Genomic DNA, 23,371 nt, shown 5'->3' with positions numbered 1-23,371 from the left:
ATAGAGAGCGTCTCCAGGTCGTGAGTCATGAACCACGATTTGTTTTCTCCTTTTTCAGCCTTCTCTTCGAAGTAAGGAGTAGTTTCGCTCTTCTCCGTCAGCCCTAAATCCCTAATTCTCAGGGCTCGCCGATCTCTCTGTTCGTCATCATAAGACGTGAAATTCATAAATTATCAATTCCGTTTTCAAACTCTTGGCTGTAAATTTATGTATCTATACTGTTGAATAGGGACATTCTTTTTATTTATGAGAATTAGGCCACAAATTTTGAGCTTGAAATACGGGGTGGTTGTGTATGGTTGAGCTTGAAAATTCCTGGAGGCTGCTGATGACGGATTCACCGTCATGGGATTCGCCGGAAGGGGGCGGCTTGTCCATGGTTGAGAAGTTGCGGATGAGGTGATCGATTGCCTTTCACCGTTTAATTGCCTGCCTATTTATTTATAACAGGATAAATTGGATATCTTAATTTGGTTGCTACAGGTATTTTACTATGGTAAATGACCAGCCATTGGTATGCTCTTGTGCTGGGTTTGTTTTCGTCTGTGGATTAAGCGATCGCCTGTTTTCAAGCAGTTTCGTGTTTTACAGATAACCGGCTTTCTGCAACGCTCACCGTCGTGCATCACCGACGGTTGTGGAGTTCATTAGCTGCGCTTCCACTGTGGAATTGCGAAATCAAAATAATGTAACAATACATAAATCGCATCGAAAACTAACCTTGTTTAGGAGATTAATTGCAACCTTTACAGTTAACCATACGAGCACCAAACAATAATGTAATGAGAAGTAGACGACTGACCATATATACACCAGACCTTGCGCCGTTCTGGTTTTTCCTTTCGCCGCTACAAAGACCTGTCTATATGATAGAAATGGTCCTCAGCCAACTTTACATCCTCTGTACAATACATCTCGAGACCCTTCTTCAATTATCGGGTCCGTCCTTCGTCGTTCTTCGTGTTCACTTTCTGGCATGCTACAAATGATCTTGGAACTATGCTAAAAGAAACTTTGAACTCTATACGGGAATTTCCACAGGGATAACGTTGCGGGAGTAGTGAGTTTGGTTTGGTACGTCCAAAGAAAGCTCCAAATTTATTTAGTATTATTTCGGCTGGAAATAGCTATCATAAATAGAAAGTTTATCAAATGCCTCGTAGTTAACCTTTAGTCCGAGAAATTGGCTACCCAATTGAGCACAACCAGCATCCGGCCACCGGCAGCCCCCATCTCGCATGCCTAACGGGCATAACGTTTCACATACTCGGCCAATTGGGTTGACGGAAGCATCGTCATCTGCCATAACCGTGATTGAAAGAGAGAGGTCTAATTTCTCATCACGCTGCATGGTGCCATCCGCTTCTCTTTTTAAATAATAAGGTAATTTCTGCGAAGATGCAATTTGGCTGCTTTCGATGCCAACGGTGCAATCTCCACTGTTTGAAAAGTGGACCTTGCATCCCAGTGACTGTACAGCTCGCTTTATGGCGTCGCTTTCCCTGCTTGCCCTCTTGGCCATCTGCTTAGCTGAGCTGCTAACTTGCTTCTCATTTTGCAATTCTGCGGTTAATGATTCCATTAAGGTGGCGATTTCTTTAGCTTTCCTTTCTGCCATTTCTTTTTCCTGGAAGGAGTTTTCGACATAACCAACGTAAAATGTTATTATTTAAGTCGCATAAGCAAATGTAACATGCCATTTAAGTTTGGGAAACAAAATATCAGAGATGTAAGAAACATAAACCACCATCTTCCACAAACATATTAAGCTTGTCAATAAGTAAAAATTTATCGAATATACCAACCCCTCTTTATATCCTTGTTTAATGGGATCAGCGGGAATTAGGGATGGTGATACATCTAGCCAACATAACTTGCAACCAAAAACAGAAACAAACAGTTGTTTTCTTTTGGTTGGCCTTAAAAGGACCTGCTTGACACAAGTACGTATTTTACTCAGGTTTATTTACCAAATAATTGACCTACAATCCAAGCAATAAATAACAACCTACGGTATAAAGTTTTGGCTGACACCGTGAGCAATAGCAACTGAATAGAGATTATAAATAAAAGATTAAACACAAATGTTTCAAATTGTGTTTTTGTTTCCATTTCCTAATTCAGTTTGTATGCATTCTTGCTCCAGTTTTAGCTAGGATCTTGATTCAGTTGGTTTTTTCAGTTTTCCTAGAGACCAAAAAGGGCCTTATTCTTGAGTTTCTAGTACACGAAAATATTAGGCAACCTAAAAGACGACGTAACCAACATGACGCATTTGCAAGCTGTAGAGCAAGATCAAGAACTTGCCCTGTTGAAAAAAATTGGTTAAAAAGAAAAAAGCTAGAGAGACTATTCAGAGGAAAGATTTAGAAGCCAGAAGTATTAGTACCTTTTGTAGTTCAGAGAACTTAACATCCATTTGCCTAAATTGAGCTTCAACCCCTCCAACTTGAGCCTCTGAGGAACAAGCCCAACGAAGATGGAATTGAGGCCAAAGAGTTGGTGCTAAAGCTGCTGCTGGAGGTAACAGTGGACCATCGTGTTTCAAGGGATCATATAAGTAGTTATAGTGCACATGAGAACTTCCCTGCGAAGCACGTAAATCAGCAAAATATACCCACATGCATCCACAAGCATCGGGTACACCACATTGCTGCCTCTCCCTTTCACTGAAATACATGAGCAATCAGGAAGAAGTATTGAATAATAGTTTACATCAAAGTTTCTGGGTCAACTATTCGATCAAATTGAGCACAATTTTCCATGAGCCACTTGTTTTTCGAGAGGAGATTGTTAGGTTTTTCCAGCCCACGATAAGTTGTCCCAAGTCTATAAGGAATTATAGTCTTAGAGGATTAAATTGTTTTCCCAATTGGAATTGTTTACCCAATTGGAGTAGGATTCATAACTAGATTCCAATTAGGATTAATAATCCTTATTGAAGAAGACCTTTATTATGTCTATATAAAGGGGCTATTGTACCAGTTTTCAATTTGAGGGAGCAAAACAATAAATTGTATACCACTCAAGGGATTAGAGTGAGAGAATATTGTAAAGTGTGTGCGAGAGAAAAGAAAAGAGAGTGTATTTCTTGTTCTTTCAGGTTTTTTGTCAAGTCCTAGTTCTAGAGATTTGGCAAGATTATTGGTTGTACTCATTATTGATAAAGTGAAAGATTGTTGTTGCTGTCCTGTGGACGTATGCACATATTGTTGAACCACGTAAATTCTTGGTGTTATTTATCTTGGTTATTTGTTTTTCGATTTCTGGAGTTTGTTCTATTTTTCCCATTCTTAAACGCGATATTCTCAACAGAGATGCGAAACACGCTATATCAAATTTCTTACCTATTACATAAGAAGTTTCCAAAGCGACACGATAGAACACAGTCCAATAGATCCACCAGAAATGCCTAGATCACAAAATAGTGGAAACTTTAATGAACTATTGTTACCTGACCACAAAGAAACATTAGAAAAACAAATAAAGTTGTTCGGTGACAAATTGAACTGCATTTGTGAGCAGTTTCATCAAAAAGAGAAATGAGTGCACTTATGAAAGAAGGATACATACCGAAGAAAACTCAAAAGCAAAAGGATACATCCGCAACAATTGTGAAACACAATCAACCCACTGCATCAGAAACGCCTAGGATTAGTGACTCATACAGTGGAAGAAGAAAAAAAAACAGTTCCGGTGCAAATGCTCTCAATTGCAATCTCAGACCATTCCTCAAAATTAAACACTTGGCATCATTTCAGGTGGAAAGGACAAACTTGACAGAAAATTGGAAGTTGACTGGATACAGTCAAGGATACAATTTGGATCTTTTTGCAACTTCCTTTAAAAAAATGGGGTCAGAAAGATTGACTATTTTTGAAAAGGCCAAAAGTCACAAATGGTCCTTGTGGTTTATGTTAACTGTTACTTTAACTACCTTGGTTCCTATTGTATCAATTTTTCCCTTATGATTTATTTAAAAAACCAATTTTGGTCAATTGTTCAGTTTTTGTCAATTCGCATAACGTCACGTTCACGTGCAAGAGCATTATAATTTTTCTGTATACAATCTCACTTGATAACTTGGTATCTGAAACAACTTTTTCGGTAAACTAGAGACTTGAAACAAAGATTTTTTGGGTTTATGTGGAGTGAAACTATTGTGATTCCAGATGATTATGTGGGATTGGATATAAAAATACTATAATGCCCATATACATGACCCACATGTGGTTTCCAAGTTACACAAAATGATGAAAGTTGAACATTTAACTAAAATTTGTTTAGAAGTAAATCACATGAGAAAAATTGCTTAAACCACAAGAACCTATTTTGACATTTGTAACGGGGCAATGGAATTTTCAGAAAAATAGTTTAAACAACCAAAACGCTCTCCCTGTCCCTGGTTCGACAAAAAGATTTGTGATTGAGGAAGATGGAGATGATGAAGCCAACAAGAGACTTGACCATATATCCTTAATTTTATTGTGTTCTACTTGTGTCGATCAATTGATTTACGTTAATATGATGAATGAGTTCCTTTTGGGTTTAGATTCTACAAGTATAAGAATAGTGAGTTGAAATTTAACGCAGTAATAATGTACCAATATAACAATGTGTACCTGCAGAAATATGGGAGAATAGTCATTTGAATTCTGTGCATGAGAAGTAGGTGCCTGAGATGCTGATGAATGGCGACTGGGTGATGACTGGAGAACCGGAGCAGAGGCCTGCCTCGTCAATTCAGAAGGCATGTTGCCACTTCCCATTACAGCTGGCATGCCAACTCGATCTGCGAATGGGTGACCAAATGCTAACCAATCTTTCTCAACCAGTGCCTGCATCAAAGCACATAATTATATTTTATAGTGACTTCAAAATAAAAAATGCAAACTCTGTAATATTTTTAAATATCTACTTACAATATACACCCTAGGTTTCGGGAATCTTTAAAAAAGGAAATCAACGTTTCAATTTTTGAAACATTACCATATTAAAACTTAAACAGTTCAAGTCATTCTTTTGTCTAAGACAAATCAAGCGAGAAAAAAAATGTCTGAGTGTGGTTTGATTGCCTTCTACAAATGGGCCCCTCACTTATTATGTAAAGAAATATAAGAGTCCTAGACAGTTAGACACAAGGACGACAACCTACAGAACAAAAGAAGAAATGCAATAGACACTCCAGCGTCAAAACTGCAGAAGAACAGCCCACAGAACAAAAGAAGAAATGCACTCCTTTTAACATAAATGAGTTTATCTTATAGGGGTTTTTACCCATGAAATCGAAGAAAAACTAGCATCATAAATCAGGGCATCTTTCCAAGTATGTCCAGCAAATACCTGAAACCCAGTTAAAGTCCGATAGTATGGATCAAGCAACAAATTGGCAAGTGAAATCAGCTGAGTGGTTCTGTCCCATCCATCACTTAACAAAAGAATTGCAAATTAGAGGTTAAAACACCAAAAATGGAAAAACTGAACCATCATGCCAGTTTGATGAAGTACAGGTATAGTAGACCTTACCTACAATGTACAAGCACTGATGCCGACTCCAAAGCAACACGAGCAGCAATCCAAGCAGAACCAGCCAAGACACTTTGAACATGTATTAACCAACCACTGTCCCCCAGTGTTGACACTGAAGCAGACATACTGCTTAGGTTACCTCCACCCCAAGTCCATCCACCATGTCTCTGTTAATATTAACAAGTATAAAACGTGTGTTCTTCTCTCCAACATCAAACACAACATTCTTCATTTATTAAATTGAGAAAAAAAGGCCATAACAAACTTGATCTTCCCTTCCTCTTTTCCTCTTTTTTTTTTTTTCATTGTAAATACTTTCAACAATATTAATATTTAATTAGATATTTTTCTTCTCAAAAGACAAATATTCACATTTTAACCATGCTTCTTAGCAAGTCTCGAGATCAGTTAACAAAGACACTTTGGACACATGGGGGCCACAGGTTCACAACCTTTGAGATCCCCAAACTTCCATTCACTCAAAAATAATCCATCTACTTTTGGAATTGAAACCCTTGTATATAAATAACTCCCCTTTGGTAAAAACTAAAAACCATACATGTTGCAGAGTTTAAAAATCTTACTTCTAGGGAATAAATATATAGCCTTCACTTGTAGACCTGAGGCCTTATAGATCAGAGTGGCGTCTTTTAGTTTTCATTCATGCAATGTTAGACTGTTTTTGCTCTGTTTCCGCATAAACAACATGTTCCCTGTTTAGTAATGTTCACTTTTATTCATGGAAGTATTTTTCTAGTACTACACACATACACACATATTGCGCTCTCACATACTGACTCTACCAACCACTAAGAGTAACTTTTACCTTTGAACAAAAAAACATGCAGCTATTATCAATTAATACAGCATACTTTATAGCCATCAAAATAAAAATAAAATAAAAATAAAAACTTAGAACCACAATTTAACACGGATAAAGAGCCCAGATATTCATAAGATAGCTAGACTAACCAAGAAAGATGACATTCCATCCGATGAAGCTGCACCATGAGTGTCTAAATAGTCTCTGAGTCTGGCAAAGCTCTCTCTCATTGCATGTATGTTGTCTATCCCAAAGAAAACTATCTGATACACCCCAAAAGAAAAGAAATAGGAAGTTATATAATTATGATATTACACAGCCAAAGATGCATAAATAAAAAATCTAAAAGTTAGAGATACCTCAGATTGAGAATAATGTGAAGATGACTCAGAGCCACCTCCCATAGCACCATTAGCTAGAGCATTTTTTCGAGGCCTTGCATCGGCTATATATAACTTCCTGGAAATCAATCGTTTCATAAGATATAAATGTTCTGGAACGATACAACCTAACTAAATTATCAGAAAAATGATTAACACAACATCCACTTGTTGAACCGTAAACTATCATAAGCATAAAAAAATTGTGGAATAAGAAAAGAAATAAATGACAAGAGTGAGCATCAAGGACATAGACTGTTTAACCACCTATTAAAGGGAATATTCTTTTTTTTTTTAACTGTTATTATGATTATTATTAGGGTTAACTACATTTTACACCATCAAGGTTTGAGATTATTTTTAAAATGGACCATTAGGTTTCAATTTTCTCACATTGCCCCATAGGTTTTGAAATTGTATCAATTTACACCTTTTTTTGGATATTTGAAAGTCTAAATATCCATTAAGTTGATGAGTATTTTAGTCAATATGGTGCAAATGTGGCTTACATGTCATAGCAATTACAGGTTTCATGTTCACCATGCCATCAGTTTAATTATACAACAACAACAAAGCCTTTTCCCACTAAGTGGGGTCGGCTACATCAGTTTAATTATGATTCAAATAATTCATTAGACAAAAGGTGTAAATTGATACAATTTCAAAACCTTATGGGGGCAATGTGAGAAAATTGAAACCTCGCGGCCCATTTTGAAAATCACCCCAAACATGGAGGGTGTGAAATGTAATTAGCCCTTATTATTAACACTTCTTAATGCTTCTTGTATTGCAACGTTGACAATACTAAGTCATTAATAAATAGATGCAACAAAAATAACTGAACGTGAAAAAATAACATAGATAAAAGTACAAAGCAACAAGTTGAACAAAACTATCACTTACCTCCGTTTAACTCTTGTACCAGCAAGTTGAGTGCAAAGTGCAGCAACAATCTTTTCATCTGTGTTACTGCAGACAAATCAACACATGTGGATATGTGGATCATCACCAATTGCATAACAAATCATGCAAAAAATATGATAATATATAGGTGCTCTAAATTCCAAGAATTAAAAGTAAACCAACTAAATATGTATGATATCATTTCCTTTTCAGGGTGGCCTCTTGACAGTCATGTATATCTACTGTGTGTGTGTGTGCAATATGAGAGGAGATTTCATTTTCAAAAGATGGATTATATTACCTCCTCATATTCATCATGAGACCAACTAAGGGTTGGGATGACCGTGCAAGAACTGCTCCTGTTTCTGTAAGTTGTCAAAGTTATTAGAACACAAGTACGAGTAGTATAACAAAAGGAGCAGCAAAAGGACTTATTTTTGGTGAAAATGAGAAAACGGATTTGATTTGATGGCAACAAGGAGACTTATTGCATACTTGGATGACACCATGTAACTACAGGCAAGCGACCTCTTGCTCGGAAGTTGGAAGCTTGAAGCACTTCTTCATCACTAGCGTCAGCAACCATGAAATAATTATTAGTTGCATAGTTCTAAAGTCAATGAAGTAAGACTAATTAAACCTGAAAAACGTAAGACAGAAGTATGAAATGATGGATCTTAAACTCTTACGTTATGGATTTTGGAACCATCAAGGCAAATGGATAACTCTGGCACATGATATAGCTGGAATTTATGCTACTTATCCTCCACAAATCATTAGAAAATGTGAATGACCCATCTTCAATCATATTCATAGATGCACGTAAGGACCCTTTCCCAAGAAGCCGAAAATACTCATTTAGTAACCGCACCTTTGGGTTGGTGTTACCAAATTTGGAAGGTCCAGAAACAAAAGCATAAAGATCCCACAGACTTGTTGGCTTTGTACAACTTGATAATGCATCAAATATTGCACGTCTCTGCAAGTTTTTTGTTTTGTTTTAAATACCCATGTTAGACAGCTGTTCACAACTTTAAAAGCAATAAGTAACAAAATGAATTCACCATGATATTGAAAACCTTTTATGCTTCGAGACACACCAGCGAGATTCGTCAAGGTTATAGGCATAAAGTATAGACACAAGAAAGCAAGTATATGGATCACTTATTCTCTCAAGTTATTATTGTATAGTACTATATACATAATACTTTATTCTACACATGGGGACAAGACGTGCTGCTCCCCCTGTGCAGCTACTAATAACAATAATGAATTTGGTTTAGCTGTTGTGGTTGCAGCTTTAGCTGCATTTATTTCCATCAAAGTATTGATGAGACTGCCCAACATACAACTCGACTTCTGCTCTGTTTCGTGAGAGTTGAAGCTAAAGCCTCACTTTTCATGACATGGTGAAAGGATAGTCGACCCCCGGTGTCACTGTTGGCATTCACTTCTAACCATAATTTTAAGATTGGTTTCACCTATAATAAACTGCAAGTGTTCTTTATTTATGATGACTAGACTACTATCAGTTAAACATTTGTCATAAAAAAGAAAAGTGTGGTCATAAATTGACTAAATTGGTTTTTGAGAGCGATGTTCAGTTTCGTCACAACATTTGCAAAACTATAGATAGCCCTTCATCATAATATTAAGATACAAAACCTTTAAAAGATATATACTGGAGTGAACCACAATGCAAAAGTATCGAGAAGTATTCACAATAATAATTTACCTGCCTTGTTTTAGGACGAAACCCAAAGACAATGGTCCTCATGTCTTTACCTGCAAAGTATAAATATTTGGATGGAAATGTGAACAAGAACTGTTTGAGAAAATCAAAGCAAACAATGGGGAGAATTTTAGCCTTATAAAACCATCAATATTTAGCAGCACTAAGCCAGATAACCATGTTATTGCAACGACGACCCATAATTTAGTAGCCTTGAGGATTTCTATATGGCTTAGTAGACATTTCCAAGAATCTATAAACTACTATTGAAATCGAAACTGGACTGAATTAGTTAAGATCTAACCAAGAATCCACACGTCTCTTCCTAAAACAATTGTCGAATGATACCGAACCTCACACGATAACAAAAAGAATTCATATACATTGTCATTTACATAAGTACTTCACACAAGTCTTACCAATGACCTGAAGAAGTCTTCTTGATGGAATCTTTTCGGATTGACGAGGGGTTGGCTGATTCTTTACAACCTACAAAGTCAAATAAATACAATGAAGTGGCTATTTCCACTTCCAAAAGAAAAACACTAACTGGTGAAAAACAATATTGAAAAATTAAGACTAGCAGACATTTATAAATTTGTCTTTCTTGTTGGGTCCATTCAATCATCTAGATTAGACTCGAGAGAACCAAACCAAGGAAATTTAATTTGTCCTAAAGCTCTGTCATCTCTCAAAACATGGCAAAGAGGGAATTTATTCTCTGAAAAGAAAAATGTGAAGAGGACTACAGAGATAAATGGTGCAAAAAGAAAAAGACCATGCACCAAAATGGGCAGATCACTGATGTATTGTTCGTAGATCACCTGAGAAGTGGAACAACAAATTGGGAAAGCATGAAGGATATGACTCAATGGAGGTGGAAAGGACTTGAACGAGGATATCTTTTATTTTAAAATTGTAATCAAATATTTCATGTCGACACATGTTATGTTTACTTACTTGGAATGGGGGAAGCCATGAAGAGAAAGGGAAAGAAGGAATGAGTATGGGATCAACTAGGCGCCGTAGTTGATATGATTCCTGATTTTTCTGGTAAAAGGTCGTACCCAGTGCACAAGGCTCCCGCTTTACGCAGGGTCTGGGAGAGGTGAATGTCGGCTAGCCTTACCCCCATTTATGGAGAGGCTGCTCCCAAGTCTCGAACCCGAGACCTACCGCTCCTGGGCGAAGGCACTTGCCATCGCACCAAGTACGACCTCTTATTCCTGATTTTTCTGGTATTTAACAAATTTTAATGTGAAACCCACATTTAAAAAAAAAAAATTCATATGAGTTAGTTAACGCATGGAAGTCATAATTTGAATAATTCCAATACCCATGTTTAGTAAATGCATGAAAGTCAAGAACCGGAATTATTTTTCCATGTAAGTAATGAAGCTCATAGTTCTTTACAACAACAACAACAACAACAAAGCCTTTTCCCACTAAGTGGGGTCGGCTATATGAATCCTAGAACGCCATTGCGCTCGGTTTTGTGTCATGTCCTCCGTTAGATCCAAGTACTCTAAGTCTTTTCTTAAGAGTCTCTTCCAAAGTTTTCCTAGGTCTTCCTCTACCCCTTCGGCCCTGAACCTTTGTCCCGTAGTCACATCTTCGAACCGGAGCGTCAGTCGGCCTTCTTTGCACATGTCCAAATCACCGGAGCCGATTTTCTCTCATCTTTCCTACAATTTCGGCTACTCCTACTTTACCTCGGATATCCTCATTCCCAATCTTATCCTTTCTCGTGTGCCCACACATCCCACGAAGCATCCTCATCTCCACTACACCCATTTTGTGTACGTGTTGATGCTTCACCGCCCAACATTCTGTGCCATACAACATTGCTGGCCTTATTGCCGTCCTATAAAATTTTCCCTTGAGCTTCAGTGGCCTACGACGGTCACACAACACGCCGGATGCACTCTTACACTTCATCCATCCAGCTCGTATTCCATGGTTGAGATCTCCATCTAATTCTCCGTTCTCTTGCAAGATAGATCCTAGGTAGCGAAAACGGTCGCTTTTTGTGATCTTCGCTAGATTGCTCCGGTCATTAGTGTGGATAAGTATATAAATGGATAGAGATAGGAAAGCAAACACAAGATGTACGTGGTTCACCCAGATTGGCTACGTCCACGGAATAGAAGAGTTCTCATTAATTGTGAAGGGTTTACACAAGTACATAGGTTCAAGCTCTCCTTTAGTGAGTACAAGTGAATGATTTAGTACAAATGACATTAGGAAATATTGTGGGAGAATGATCTCGTAATCACGAAACTTCTAAGTATCGGAGTGTGGTGTCGTCTTGACTTGCCTTATCTGTCTCATAGGTAGATGTGGCATCTTCTCTGGAAGTACTCTTCCTCCATCCAGGGGTGGTATCTTCAACTGGTGGAGATGCACAAGGTAATGTATCAATTTCACTTGAAGCTTACTTGTAGTTTCAGGCTTGGTCAAGCGCGATACAAACCATGTAGTAGGAGTCCCCCAAGTCGCCGAGCTAGGGGGTCTGCTGAAAGAGGTGACAGACAAGGTAAGCAATCAGAGCTCCGACTGATTGTTCACCTTCTCCCCATCTTGCAGCAGCATGAAGGATAAAGAGAAGAAAAATGAGAAAAGATGATATGAGATACTTTTGCTTTTGAAGAAGTAACTTTCCACAGGCTTATTCTTGAACTGAGCTGGAGGGTTTTCTGGTTTCCTCCAGAGTATAAGGCCGACTGAAGAATTTGAGGGTCAAAACAAGTCCATCAAATCTAGAGTACGTTCCACCCTGCTGATATGGGATACTTTTGCTTTTGACAGAGTAATGGATGTATCGGCACGTGTGTTGTTACGCTTGTCTCCACATGCTTCCTTGTATCCTTCGCACTTGCCCTATCTGTTCCTCAAGCAGATGCGGAATCTTCCCTGGAAACATAAGATGTTGAAGATAAGTACTCGAGAGCAATGCCAGGTAAGTAATCAGGTAAGGGGTTCCAGGCAGTCAGTTCCTGGCTGGAAGCTTGATTCCAAGTGCTGATTGATTGCTCTCTTTCTCCTTGTCTTGCAGGTAAAAACAAGGCCAAAGGAAAAGACAGGGAAAAAGCATGATATGGGATACTCTTGCTTTTAACCCTGATGATATGAGATATTCTTGCTGTAGTATAGCTTGTTTGCAGAGGTATTATCGGGGGGAAAGAAAGCTGAATATTTCGAAAGGCTTCGTTGGGAGTGCCCTCTCAGATATGATGAAGGGTTGAGCATTTTTGCAGGTCTGCCTGTCCGTTGGGGATGGAGGTCGACATATATAGGAGTCTCCCTAACAACAAGTAATAATGCTATTCCTTTACCCTGCTTGGTCATAGCACGGTAGTGGGAGCTGCCAGTTTCACATGTTTTAACTCTGTCAGAGCACTTTGAAAAAGTGGTCTGTGGTATCTGGCTCTCGAGATTCGGAGAACGATGCCTCTTCGATTTTTGAGAAAGCAATCATGCTGGGGGTCTGGCTCTCGAGATTCGGAGAGCAGTGTCTCTTCGATTTTTGAGGAAGTAATCATGTTGGGAGTCTGGCTCTCGAGATTCGGAGGGCGGTGCCTCTTCGATTTTGGAGCAAGCAATCCTGTTGGGAGTGTTGTCTCGAATGTGAGTAAAGGTTAGGCATGTTTGCTAGTCTACCTTGCCACGAAGCACAAAGGTTGACACACAGGGACTTTCCAATTATCCAGCAATGGTACTGTTCCTTTACCCTCTCTTCGCTTTTGAGAAAGTAGTCATGTTGGGAGTCTGGCTCTCGAGATTCGGAGGACGGTGCCTCTTCGATTTTGGAGCAAGCAATCTTGTTGGGAGTGTTTTCTCGAATGTGAGTAAAGGTTGGGCATGTTTGCTAGTCTACCTTGCCACGAAGCACAGAGGTTGACACACAGGGACTTTCCAATTATCCAGCAGTGGTACTGTTCCTTTACCCTTGTGGGTAATAATATGGTAGCTAGACCTTCAAAATTTATGTGTCTAAACTTTGTTAGTGCTGTTTCTTTGCTATTCTTTTACCTTTCTTGGTCAGAGCGATGTAGTGGGAGCTGCAAGCTTCACGTGCTCAACTTTGGCAGAGAACTTTGGCAAAGTTATCTGTGGTACCCATGAGCTATTGTTGCGTGTGGGAAGTGGGTGATTGAACAGTAAGATTCATGTGCTTTCTACTTCACCAAAAGTCTTCGACAGAATGCCCATAATTTCTGCAAAGCTGAGTGTGCGTGTGACAGGTGCTGACAAGGCTAGAAAAGTAGGTGCCTCTTCGATTTCTGAGATCGGCCCTCGTGGTCTCTGAGCAGCCCAGCTTTTGAGAAAGCGAGCCCCTCTTCGATTGATTCGGAGAACGATGCCTCATCGATTTTTGAGAAAGCAATCATGCTGGGGGTTTGGCTCTCGAAGATTCGGGGAGTAGTGTCTCTTCGATTTTTGAGAAAGTAATCATGTTGAGAGTCTGGCTCTCGAGATTCGGAGGGCGGTGCCTCTTCGATTTTGGAGCAAGCAATCTTGTTGGGAGTGTTTTCTCGAATGTGAGTAAAGGTTGGGCATGTTTGCTAGTCTACCTTGCCACGAAGCACAGAGGTTGACACACAGGGACTTTCCAATTATCCAGCAATGGTACTGTTCCTTTACCCTCTCTTCGATTTTTAAGAAAGTAGTCATGTTGGGAGTCTGGCTCTCGAGATTCGGAGGACGGTGCCTCTTCGATTTTGGAGCAAGCAATCTTATTGGGAATGTTTTCTCGAATGTGAGTAAAGGTTGGGCATGTTTGCTAGTCTACCTTGCCACGAAGCACAGAGGTTGACACACAGGGACTTTCCAATTATCCAGCAGTGGTACTATTCCTTTACCCTTGTGGGTAATAATATGGTAGCTAGACCTTCAAAATTTATGGGTCTAAACTTTGTTAGTGCTGTTTCTTTGCTATTCTTTTACCCTTCTTGGTCAGAGCGATGTAGTGGGAGCTGCAAGCTTCACGTGCTCAACTTTGGCAGAGAACTTTGGCAAAATTATCTGTGGTACCCATGAGCTATTGTTGCGTGTGGGAAGTGGGTGATTGAACAGTAAGATTCATGTGTTTTCTACTTCCCCAGAAGTCTTCGACAGAATGCCCATAATTTCCGCAAAGCTGAGTGTGCGTGTGACAGGTGCTGACAAGGCTGGAAAAGTAGGTGCCTCTTCGATTTCTGAGATCGGCCCTCGTGGTCTCTGGGGAGCCCAGCTTTTGAGAAAGCGAGCGCCTCTTCGATTTCTGAGATCGGCCTTCGTGGTCTTTGAGCAGCCCAACTTTTGAGAAAGCAAACGCCTCTTCGATTTCTGAGCAGGCGCCTCTTCGATTTCTGAGCAGGCGCCTCTTCGATTTCTGAAGCTCCGTCGAGTGCAGATTTTTATAGGGGCTGGCATTAAGTTCCAAAGCACACTTGAATCTCCACCAGTAGAAGCTTCATTCTTGCACTTCTAAGATCTTGATTTGTCCGACCTCTTCTCTCTTCAACACCTTTGAAAATGTCTGGCCCCTCCGACCGTCGTTTTGACTTGAACCTTGTTGAAGAGGCAGCCCCGCCTTCTCCAGACAACATATGGCGCCCATCCTTCGTCTCCCCTACTGGTCCTCTTACCGTTGGGGATTCTGTGATGAAGAATGATATGACCGCTGCGGTGGTGGCCAGGAACCTTCTCACTCCCAAAGATAACAGACTACTTTCCAAACGGTCTGATGAGTTAGCTGTTAAGGATTCGCTGGCTCTCAGTGTTCAGTGTGCAGGTTCTGTGTCTAATATGGCCCAACGCCTATTTGCTCGAACCCGCCAAGTTGAATCATTGGCGGCTGAAGTGATGAGTCTCAAACAGGAGATTAGAGGGCTCAAGCATGAGAATAAACAGTTGCACCGGCTCGCACATGACTATGCTACAAACATGAAGAGGAAGCTTGACCAAATGAAGGAAACTGATGGTCAGGTTTTACTTGATCATCAGAGATTTGTGGGTTTGTTCCAAAGGCATTTATTGCCTTCGTCTTCTGGGGCTGTACCGCGTAATGAAGCTCCGAATGATCAACCTCTGATGCCTCCTCCTTCTAGGGTTCTGTCCAGTACTGAGGCTCCAAATGATCCCCCTCCGGTGCCTTCTCTTTCTGGGGCTCTACCGACTGCTGAGACTTCTCCTAAGCAACCTTTGTGAAGGCTCCCTCTTGTGTGTTTATTTTGACTCATGTATATGTACATATTTGTAGCTTATCGGGGATATCAATAAATAAGCTTTCATTCATTTCAACGTATTGTGTTAAATACACCAAAGCCTTCTTCGCTAAGGTCTTTGAATTTTCTTTTGTTGAAGCTTGTATGTTGAAGCTTTCTGAGTGGAGCATGTAGGTTGGGGTAGTGTTCCCTTAATTTCCCGAGTGAGGAAAACTTCTCGGTTGGAGACTTGGAAAATCCAAGTCACTGAGTGGGATCGGCTATATGAATCTTAGAACGCCATTGTGCTCGATCCTGTGTCATGTCCTTCGTTAGATCCAAGTACTCTAAGTCTTTTCTTAGAGTCTCTTCCAAAGTTTTCCTAGGTCTTCCTCTACCCCTTCGGCCCTGAACCTCTGTCCCATAGTCGCATCTTCTAATCGGAGCGTCAGTAGGCCTTCTTTGCACATGTCCAAACCACCGTAACCGATTTTCTCTCATCTTTCCTTCAATTTCGGCTACTCCTACTTTACCCCGGATATCCTCATTCCTAATCTTATCCTTTCTCGTGTGCCCACACATCCAACGAAGCATCCTCATCTCCGCTACACTCATTTTGTGTACGTGTTGATGTTTCACCGCCCAACATTATGTGCCATACAGCATCGCCGGCCTTATTGTCGTCCTATAAAATTTTCCCTTGAGCTTCAGTGGCATACGGCGGTCACACAACACGCCGGATGCACTCTTCCACTTCATCCATCCAGCTTGTATTCTATGGTTGAGATCTCCATCTAATTCTCCGTTCTTTTGCAAGATAGATCCTAGGTAACGAAAACGGTCGCTCTTTGGTATTTCTTGATCTCCGATCCTCACCCCTAACTCGTTTTGGCCTCCATTTGCACTGAACTTGCACTCCATATATTCTGTCTTTGATCGGCTTAGGCGAAGACCTTTAGATTCCAACACTTCTCTCCAAAGGTTAAGCTTTGCATTTACCCCTTCCTGAGTTTCATCTATCAACACTATATCGTCTGCGAAAAGCATACACCAAGGAATATCATCTTGAATATGTCTTGTTAACTCATCCATTACCAACGCAAAAAGGTAAGGACTTAAGGATGAGCCTTGATGTAATCCTACAGTTATGGGAAAGCTTTCGGTTTGTCCTTCATGAGTTCTTACGGCAGTCTTTGCTCCTTCATACATATCCTTTATAGCTTGGATATATGCTACTCGTACTCCTTTCTTCTCTAAAATCCTCCAAAGAATGTCTCTTGGGACCCTATCATACGCTTTTTCCAAATCTATAAAGACCATGTGTAAATCCTTTTTCCCATCTCTATATCTTTCCATCAATCTTCGTAAGAGATAGATTGCCTCCATGGTTGAGCGCCCTGGCATGAACCCGAATTGGTTGTCCGAAACCCGTGTCTCTTGCCTCAATCTATGCTCAATGACTCTCTCCCAGAGCTTCATTGTATGACTCATTAGCTTAATACCCCTATAGTTCATGCAATTTTGTACGTCGCCCTTATTCTTGTAGATAGGCACCAAAGTGCTCGTTCGCCACTCATTTGGCATCTTCTTCATTTTCAAAATCCTATTGAAAAGGTCAGTGAGCCATGTTATACCTGTCTCTCCCAAAAGTTTCCACACTTCGATTGGTATATTGTCTGGGCCTATTGCTTTTTTATGCTTCATCTTCTTCAAAGCTACAACCACTTCTTCCTTCCGGATTCGACGATAAAAAGAGTAGTTTCTACACTCTTCTGAGTTACTCAACTCCCCTAAAGAAGCACTCATTTCATGTCCTTCATTGAAAAGATTATGAAAATAACCTCTCCATCTGTCTTTAACCGCGTTCTCTGTAGCAAGAACCTTTCCATCCTCATCCTTGATGCACCTCACTTGGTTTAGGTCCCTTGTCTTCTTTTCCCTTGCTCTAGATAGTTTATAGATATCTAACTCTCCTTCTTTGGTATCTAGTCGTTTATACATATCGTCGTAAGCCGCTAACTTAGCTTCTCTGACAGCTTTCTTCGCCTCTTGCTTCGCTTTTCTATACCTTTCACCATTTTCATCGGTCCTCTCCTTGTATAAGGCTTTACAACATTCCTTCTTAGCCTTCACCTTTGTTTGTACCTCCTCATTCCACCACCAAGATTCCTTTTGGTGTGGGGCAAAGCCCTTGGACTCTCCTAATACCTCTTTTGCTACTTTTCGGATACAACTAGCCATGGAATCCCACATTTGGCTAGCTTCCCCCTCTCTATCCCACACACATTGGGTGATTACCTTCTCTTTGAAAATGACTTGTTTTTCTTCTTTTAGATTCCACCATCTAGTCCTTGGGCACTTCCAAGTCTTGTTCTTTTGTCTTACTCTTTTGATATGTACATCCATCACCAACAAGCGATGTTGATTAGCCACGCTCTCTCCTGGTATAACTTTGCAATCCTTACAAGTTATACGATCCCCTTTCCTCATTAGAAGAAAATCTATTTGTGTTTTTGACGACCCACTCTTGTAGGTGATCACATGTTCTTCTCTCTTCTTAAAGAAGGTGTTGGCTAAGAAGAGATCATATGCCATTGCAAAATCCAAGATAGCTTCCCCATCCTCGTTTCTCTCCCCAAAACCATGGCCACCATGAAAACCTCCATAGTTGCCTGTCTCCCTGCCCACGTGTCCATTTAAATCTCCTCCTATAAATAACTTCTCCGTCTGAGCAATTCCTTGCACCAAGTCTCCAAGATCTTCCCAAAATTTCTCCTTCGAACTCGTATCCAACCCTACTTGAGGTGCGTACGCACTAATCACATTGATAAGTTCTTGTCCTATTACAATCTTGATTGCCATGATTCTATCTCCTACCCTCTTGACATCTACAACATCTTGTACCAAGGTCTTGTCCACGATGATGCCAACACCGTTTCTCGTTCTATTTGTGCCCGAATACCAAAGTTTAAACCCTGAGTTTTCTAGATCCTTTGCCTTACTACCAACCCACTTAGTTTCTTGTAGGCACATAATATTTATCCTTCTCCTCACCATAACTTCCACTACTTCCATAGATTTTCCCGTTAAGGTTCCTATATTCCACGTTCCTAAACGCATTTTGCTCTCTTGAACTCTACCCTTCTGTCCTAGCTTCTTCACCCTCCCCCGTCTAATAGGATCAAAGTACTTCTTTTGTGTGTCCCGGGTAAAGTTGATAGGAGCATATGCTCCCAAACAACTTTGAGTGGAGTCGTTCGAAAAGAAGTTTCTATGGCCCCCTTGCTCATTTAACACTGCATCCGGGTGCCGATGGAGATACAGCGACCCTTGCTCACTTATCACTGTGCTTGGGCCACACAGCGCGCCACTTACGGGTGACGCCCTAGCTTTAGCACGATTTTGTTCTGGATTCATTTTCATAAGGATTCGACGTGATCATGGAGTGCCGGCTGTCGACTACCTGACGCCCTCCCCCTCCTCCTTTATCCGGGCTTGGGACCGGCCATGTAAGACATAGGCGGAGTTAAGCTCATAGTTCTTTGTAATAATAAATATGAAAACACTCTACTCACGATAAAAATATGTGACCAGGCATCTCCGTAAACTCTCCTCAATTAATTTCATCTCTACATCTTTCAAAGACGCAAGACTCGTAGAAAGGTTATAGATACAAATGTATTTGAGATTCGAGCACCACAAACGAGTTTATCACAATAATTGTTTTTCAACAATAAAAGTGTATACATGGAGATTAGAACTTACAATTTTGGTGAACTTCTCGATTGTTGCCAACGGTATCGTGCCAAGTGCAATAACATTCCTAGTTCCCTCACTCTTGAAAAACAACAGTAAGAATATCAAATTAGCTATTCTGGGGATAAATGTGGGACACACACAACACCAACACTATCACCATCATCAAATTACAGATGATTAAATATGTTACCATGTGTTTTACATTCCTCAAACCGTGAACAATTTATGTGCTATAAATTTCAGTAGCAGTAACATAAACAAGCAGAAAATATAATAAATGCAATGCCCACTGCAAGACTTTTTCTTTATCTTTTATTAACAAATCTTGAAGGTTTTTCTCCTCCATTGTTTTGGTTTTTAATTCTACCATCACCTTCTTCCTTCTCATCGTATGCACCAATTGCACAGATACTCACCCAAGTCTGCCCAACGTGTAAATTCCAGACCTTATATATAACAGCGTCTGCACCAACATATCTAATTTTAAGCTTCCCCAAACCCATCTGTTTCAAACTCACTCTCCTAAGATAACTCACCCTAGATTGCCACATTACTAACATGAACTACGTTGTTACCAAAATTACTCCTCTTCAAACATGAACTTTACTCGGGCCATGCATAAAACGAACAGAATGAAACTTTACAATGAAATTCACAGCACATCACATACCAGGAATAGAAGACGATAATTGGTCACTATCAAGGTGCCCGCCTCATCTGTATTAACAAGAACAACTCCATACCCCTAAAAGTAAACTTCGAATATCAGAAAACTTTGCAAGCATGCCATTATTTAAAACAGAAAACACCACGTTACATCAATCTTTGATTTGTTCATAGTTGTGGTTAATTGCAAAGAAAATCCTCCACAGCTAAGCATAATTAACCGAGAATTCGAAAATACAAGAACAAAAGAATTACATTATGATTAAACTATTAGCAAAAGAAAAATCACTATTTCTGCTTATTATTCAAGAATTCAATGTACCTCAACTTGGACTTGCTCGGCTTCAAGCAGGCACTCCAATTTCACATGCGAAACGGGCCGAGAAACGGACCGCGAAACCGGCTGCAAAACAAAATTTGAACAGAAATTGAAGATTAAGAGCAGAGGCCAAAGTGAAGGAGGAACAAAATTGGAATAAAAATTGAAAACTTATAGATAAAGAACCCTAGGAGTGGAGGTAGAAGGGACGACCTCAATGGTCCAGTCGAGGGCGTCCCAGCTGCCGGTGGCCTCCATCTTCTCAGACTCGGAAGAGTCCCTGAAAGTCGTGGAGTCCATGAAAGACGTCGATCGACCTGAGCTGTGCTTCGGTGCTGCCATGCCACGACACGACGCCGTTCGTCTGACTTTTGACAAGATAATAGGAGAGGGAGAGAGAGGTGAGGTTTTGTCGTGGTTGTTTGTTTCGTTGTTGGTGAATGAATCGGCAGGACGGGAGGGGAGAGGGGAGAGGGGTTTACCTGCCTTTCAAAGGAATAGGCGGTTCGCACGCGATCTATTTTATTAAATTATTATTTTCGTGTGCGGAGGCGGACCACCCATTCATGAATTTTAATTTACCAAAGCGGGTTGAGCCCAAACAACAACACAAAAAGTAACAAAGCATATTGGGCAAGCGAAGGACACGTTCTCTCTATAGCCATTTTTAAAACAAAAATAAGAGATGTCCACACAAACAATCAGTGTGGGATATGTTAGCGCTAGTTATGAATAGGCCGATCATGTATTGTCGCATATAAAGGTTCTAAAAACAAATATAAATAAGTAAATATGCTTGAACAACGGATAGTCTTCGTTTCTCGTATTTATCATAGTTAAGAGGAGGTCAAGCATCCATGAGATTAACCAAAACAAAAATCTCAATGCAGTTTTTGAATCCACACAAGCAGAAAATAACAAAATAGAAACTGCAATGCAATTTTTGAATCCACACAAAATAGAAACTGCAATGTCGTTTCTTCGCGCGAGAGTTATTTTAAGTGGCTGATATTAGCATATTGGTAAGGGTTAAAAACATCACTTCACATTCAATTATAGAAGTTTTGGGGCTTTTTCATTGACATGCGCCTAATTAATTAAAATATTTAATTAACTTTATATTAAAGTCGAGTCATAATATTAGTGGGTTAAATAGTTAGTCATTAGCAGTGTTTTAAAAGTCGAGTCATAATAGGCGACTGTCAGCCACCGCGATTAACCTATAATCGAAAGGAAAATCGGGGAAGGGATTAGGCAGGCGCTGAGACAGTCAGGGCGGCGCTTGGATGGCCTAGGCGGGCGACTGGATGGCCTAGGCGGTTTGGGCATTTCACTTCCTTTTTCCGTTTTCAAAGTAAGGAAGGAGGAATGCAGCGCACTGTCTATGTTCTGGGTTAGCAGACGAGAGGAAGAAGAAGAAGAGAGAAAATTCAGTTTCTCTCTCTTCAACTCTCACCCCAGGTGACCATCCCTTTCCCACTATCAAGTCTCACTTTTTCATATTTAATATATTTTAAATTACTATCCAATTAAAATGGGACACCTAGCATCCTATTTGCTTGTATACGTATAAAGAAGGGGACAGCTAGCACCTTAAAAACTAAATGTTATTAATGGTGCCCCACCTCCTTCCCTTCTATGCATCTTAGTTTCCACACTCCCTTTTCTTACGTAATTGTTTTAAATTGTTGATTAAATACTTTCTTTTTTTTGGTCAAATATTTTGTTTTCAAAATTAAGTGATTTCTAAACATATATTTGGCACATTTATTCCCTTTTAAATGTGCTATATAGTGTATTATTCTATTTTTATTTTTGCATTTTGTCATTCTTTTATTATTCATACAAGTATTATTTTTTTAAATGTAAATAGATACTTATTTATAAGATATATAATAAATTTATATAAATCCGCCCAGACGTCTGCCTAGGCACTAGGTCCCTACCCGTCGTCCGACTAGCGCCTAATGTTTTTTGGAAGAGGAGAATCGGTGGTAATCCTCTTTTGATAAACTGGAAAATCCATTAACCAGGGGCGAAAAGAGACGCCGAAGTTACGTACAAGGAAAAAAATCCGGGAAAACAACAACAAGAAGAAGAGCCAAAACGCAAAGGCTGACAGGAGGAAAACACACAAACAAACACGCTGCGTCAACAAGCTACAAATAAAACTCGAAAAGTATGCAAGTCATGTCCATCAATGGTTTCGTCTTCAACCACAACCCCAAACTCAACCACCGACAAGTCAAAAAACCGACACCCCAATCAATCTACAGCATTTGTGTGCGGGTGTGTGCGCGCATGCTTGCGCGTGTCTCTATGTATTTTGTTACTATTGTATGAAGCCAGAGAATTGCATTATCATGTAACCAAATCCTTTTGGGAAAATATAACCTCAGGTCAATTTCAAGAAAATATTTGGTGATTTGGAAATGTTCATGCTTCATTCCTCTTTGTGAATAGCTTCTCCAAGAGTAGTTGGGATCATATGGAACTGCGAGGGATTGTGGTGGTGGAGAAATTCTTCAGTGTGTCGTGACCCAGTAATAATACAAATACAATTAGTGGAAGCTTGAAAAAAATTCTCTCTCGCAGTGGTGGCCCTGCTGGGTTTGCGTTGGTACATATTCTAGGAGACCATTTTATTCATAAGGGTCAAATAGTAAAATAAAAATAATTTGGATTTAATTCATTAATTGTTGTAAAATTGTGAGAATTAATGCCCACAGTGAAGAAGACTTGAAAATAGTGATGTATTTGTTGTTGTGTAATGTTTTCAAAAGTAGCAATCATTTCATTTGTTTGGTTTGTTACGGATGTTGCTCTATATAAAGAGCACTCCGTGTTTGGTCACAATACACATTGTAAAAGAAAAGAACTGGAAGTAATAATATCAGTATCCCTCACTTTCTCTTTCTACCTGCAATCCTTTTGTGTTATAGTGAAAGCAATAATATCAGTATCCCTCACTTTCTCTTTTTACCTGCAATCCTTTTATGTTATAGTTACGAAAATGTGATATTTTGCACATGCTTCGCTCATGTCCATAGCAAAGGTTATCTCTATAACTTT

The 23,371-nt window shown here is 39.9% G+C and overlaps 2 protein-coding genes across 8 annotated transcripts in view; one reads left to right on the top strand and one right to left on the bottom strand.

Moving 5' to 3' along the window:
• Positions 1 to 600: 600 nt before the first annotated feature.
• On the bottom strand, positions 601 to 20,933 carry LOC126628275 (phosphatidylinositol-3-phosphatase myotubularin-1-like). Of its 3 annotated transcripts, XR_007625336.1 has the most exons (21): positions 20,513 to 20,933; positions 20,303 to 20,383; positions 19,985 to 20,059; positions 19,321 to 19,392; positions 10,328 to 10,417; positions 9,787 to 9,856; positions 9,371 to 9,420; positions 8,325 to 8,614; positions 8,131 to 8,204; positions 7,937 to 8,000; positions 7,636 to 7,701; positions 6,712 to 6,811; positions 6,502 to 6,615; positions 5,527 to 5,696; positions 5,344 to 5,428; positions 4,623 to 4,838; positions 3,574 to 3,633; positions 3,348 to 3,412; positions 2,390 to 2,669; positions 721 to 1,627; positions 601 to 662 (listed from the first exon to the last, which is right to left on the bottom strand). XR_007625336.1 is itself a non-coding variant. In XM_050297898.1 (20 exons), the coding sequence occupies exons 1-20, from the start codon at positions 20,639 to 20,641 to the stop codon at positions 1,109 to 1,111; spliced, it is 2,670 nt and encodes an 889-aa protein (XP_050153855.1). In that variant the 5' UTR covers positions 20,642 to 20,933; the 3' UTR covers positions 679 to 1,108. The 3 variants fall into 3 exon arrangements, 2 of the variants coding, with proteins under 2 accessions (XP_050153855.1, XP_050153856.1); XM_050297898.1 differs by lacking the exon at positions 601 to 662 and having other exon boundaries at positions 679 to 1,627; XM_050297899.1 differs by lacking the exons at positions 601 to 662; positions 10,328 to 10,417 and having other exon boundaries at positions 679 to 1,627; positions 20,513 to 20,931.
• LOC126628289 (uncharacterized) overlaps positions 11,649 to 23,371 on the top strand; it is a 99,293-nt gene continuing 87,570 nt past the window's right edge. Inside the window, exons 1-2 of one of the 5 annotated variants that reach the window (XM_050297924.1) lie at positions 12,805 to 13,004; positions 13,222 to 13,263. The gene's annotated coding sequence lies outside the window, so the exon portion shown is untranslated. Of the gene's footprint in view, positions 12,608 to 12,804; positions 13,264 to 13,409; positions 13,961 to 23,371 lie in introns of those variants that run through there. The other 4 variants (XM_050297926.1, XM_050297922.1, XM_050297925.1 and 1 more) reach the window with 4 other exon arrangements.

This window comes from Malus sylvestris, chromosome 7 (assembly GCF_916048215.2).
Source record: "Malus sylvestris chromosome 7, drMalSylv7.2, whole genome shotgun sequence".
Taxonomy (NCBI): Eukaryota; Viridiplantae; Streptophyta; class Magnoliopsida; order Rosales; family Rosaceae; genus Malus; species Malus sylvestris.
Note: the sequence above shows the minus strand (reverse complement) of the source record. Positions and strands in the feature narration are given on the sequence as shown.

Coding starts and splice junctions, on each gene's coding strand:
- LOC126628275 (XM_050297898.1), bottom strand. CDS start 20,641: ATGGCAGCACCGAAGCACAGCTCAGGTCGATCGACGTCTTTCATGGAC. Junction 19,393..19,984: donor ATTATCGTCTTCTATTCCTG/GTATGTGATGTG, acceptor TTGTTTTTCAAG/AGTGAGGGAACTAGGAATGT. Junction 1,628..2,389: donor AGTTCTCTGAACTACAAAAG/GTACTAATACTT, acceptor AACTCCTTCCAG/GAAAAAGAAATGGCAGAAAG.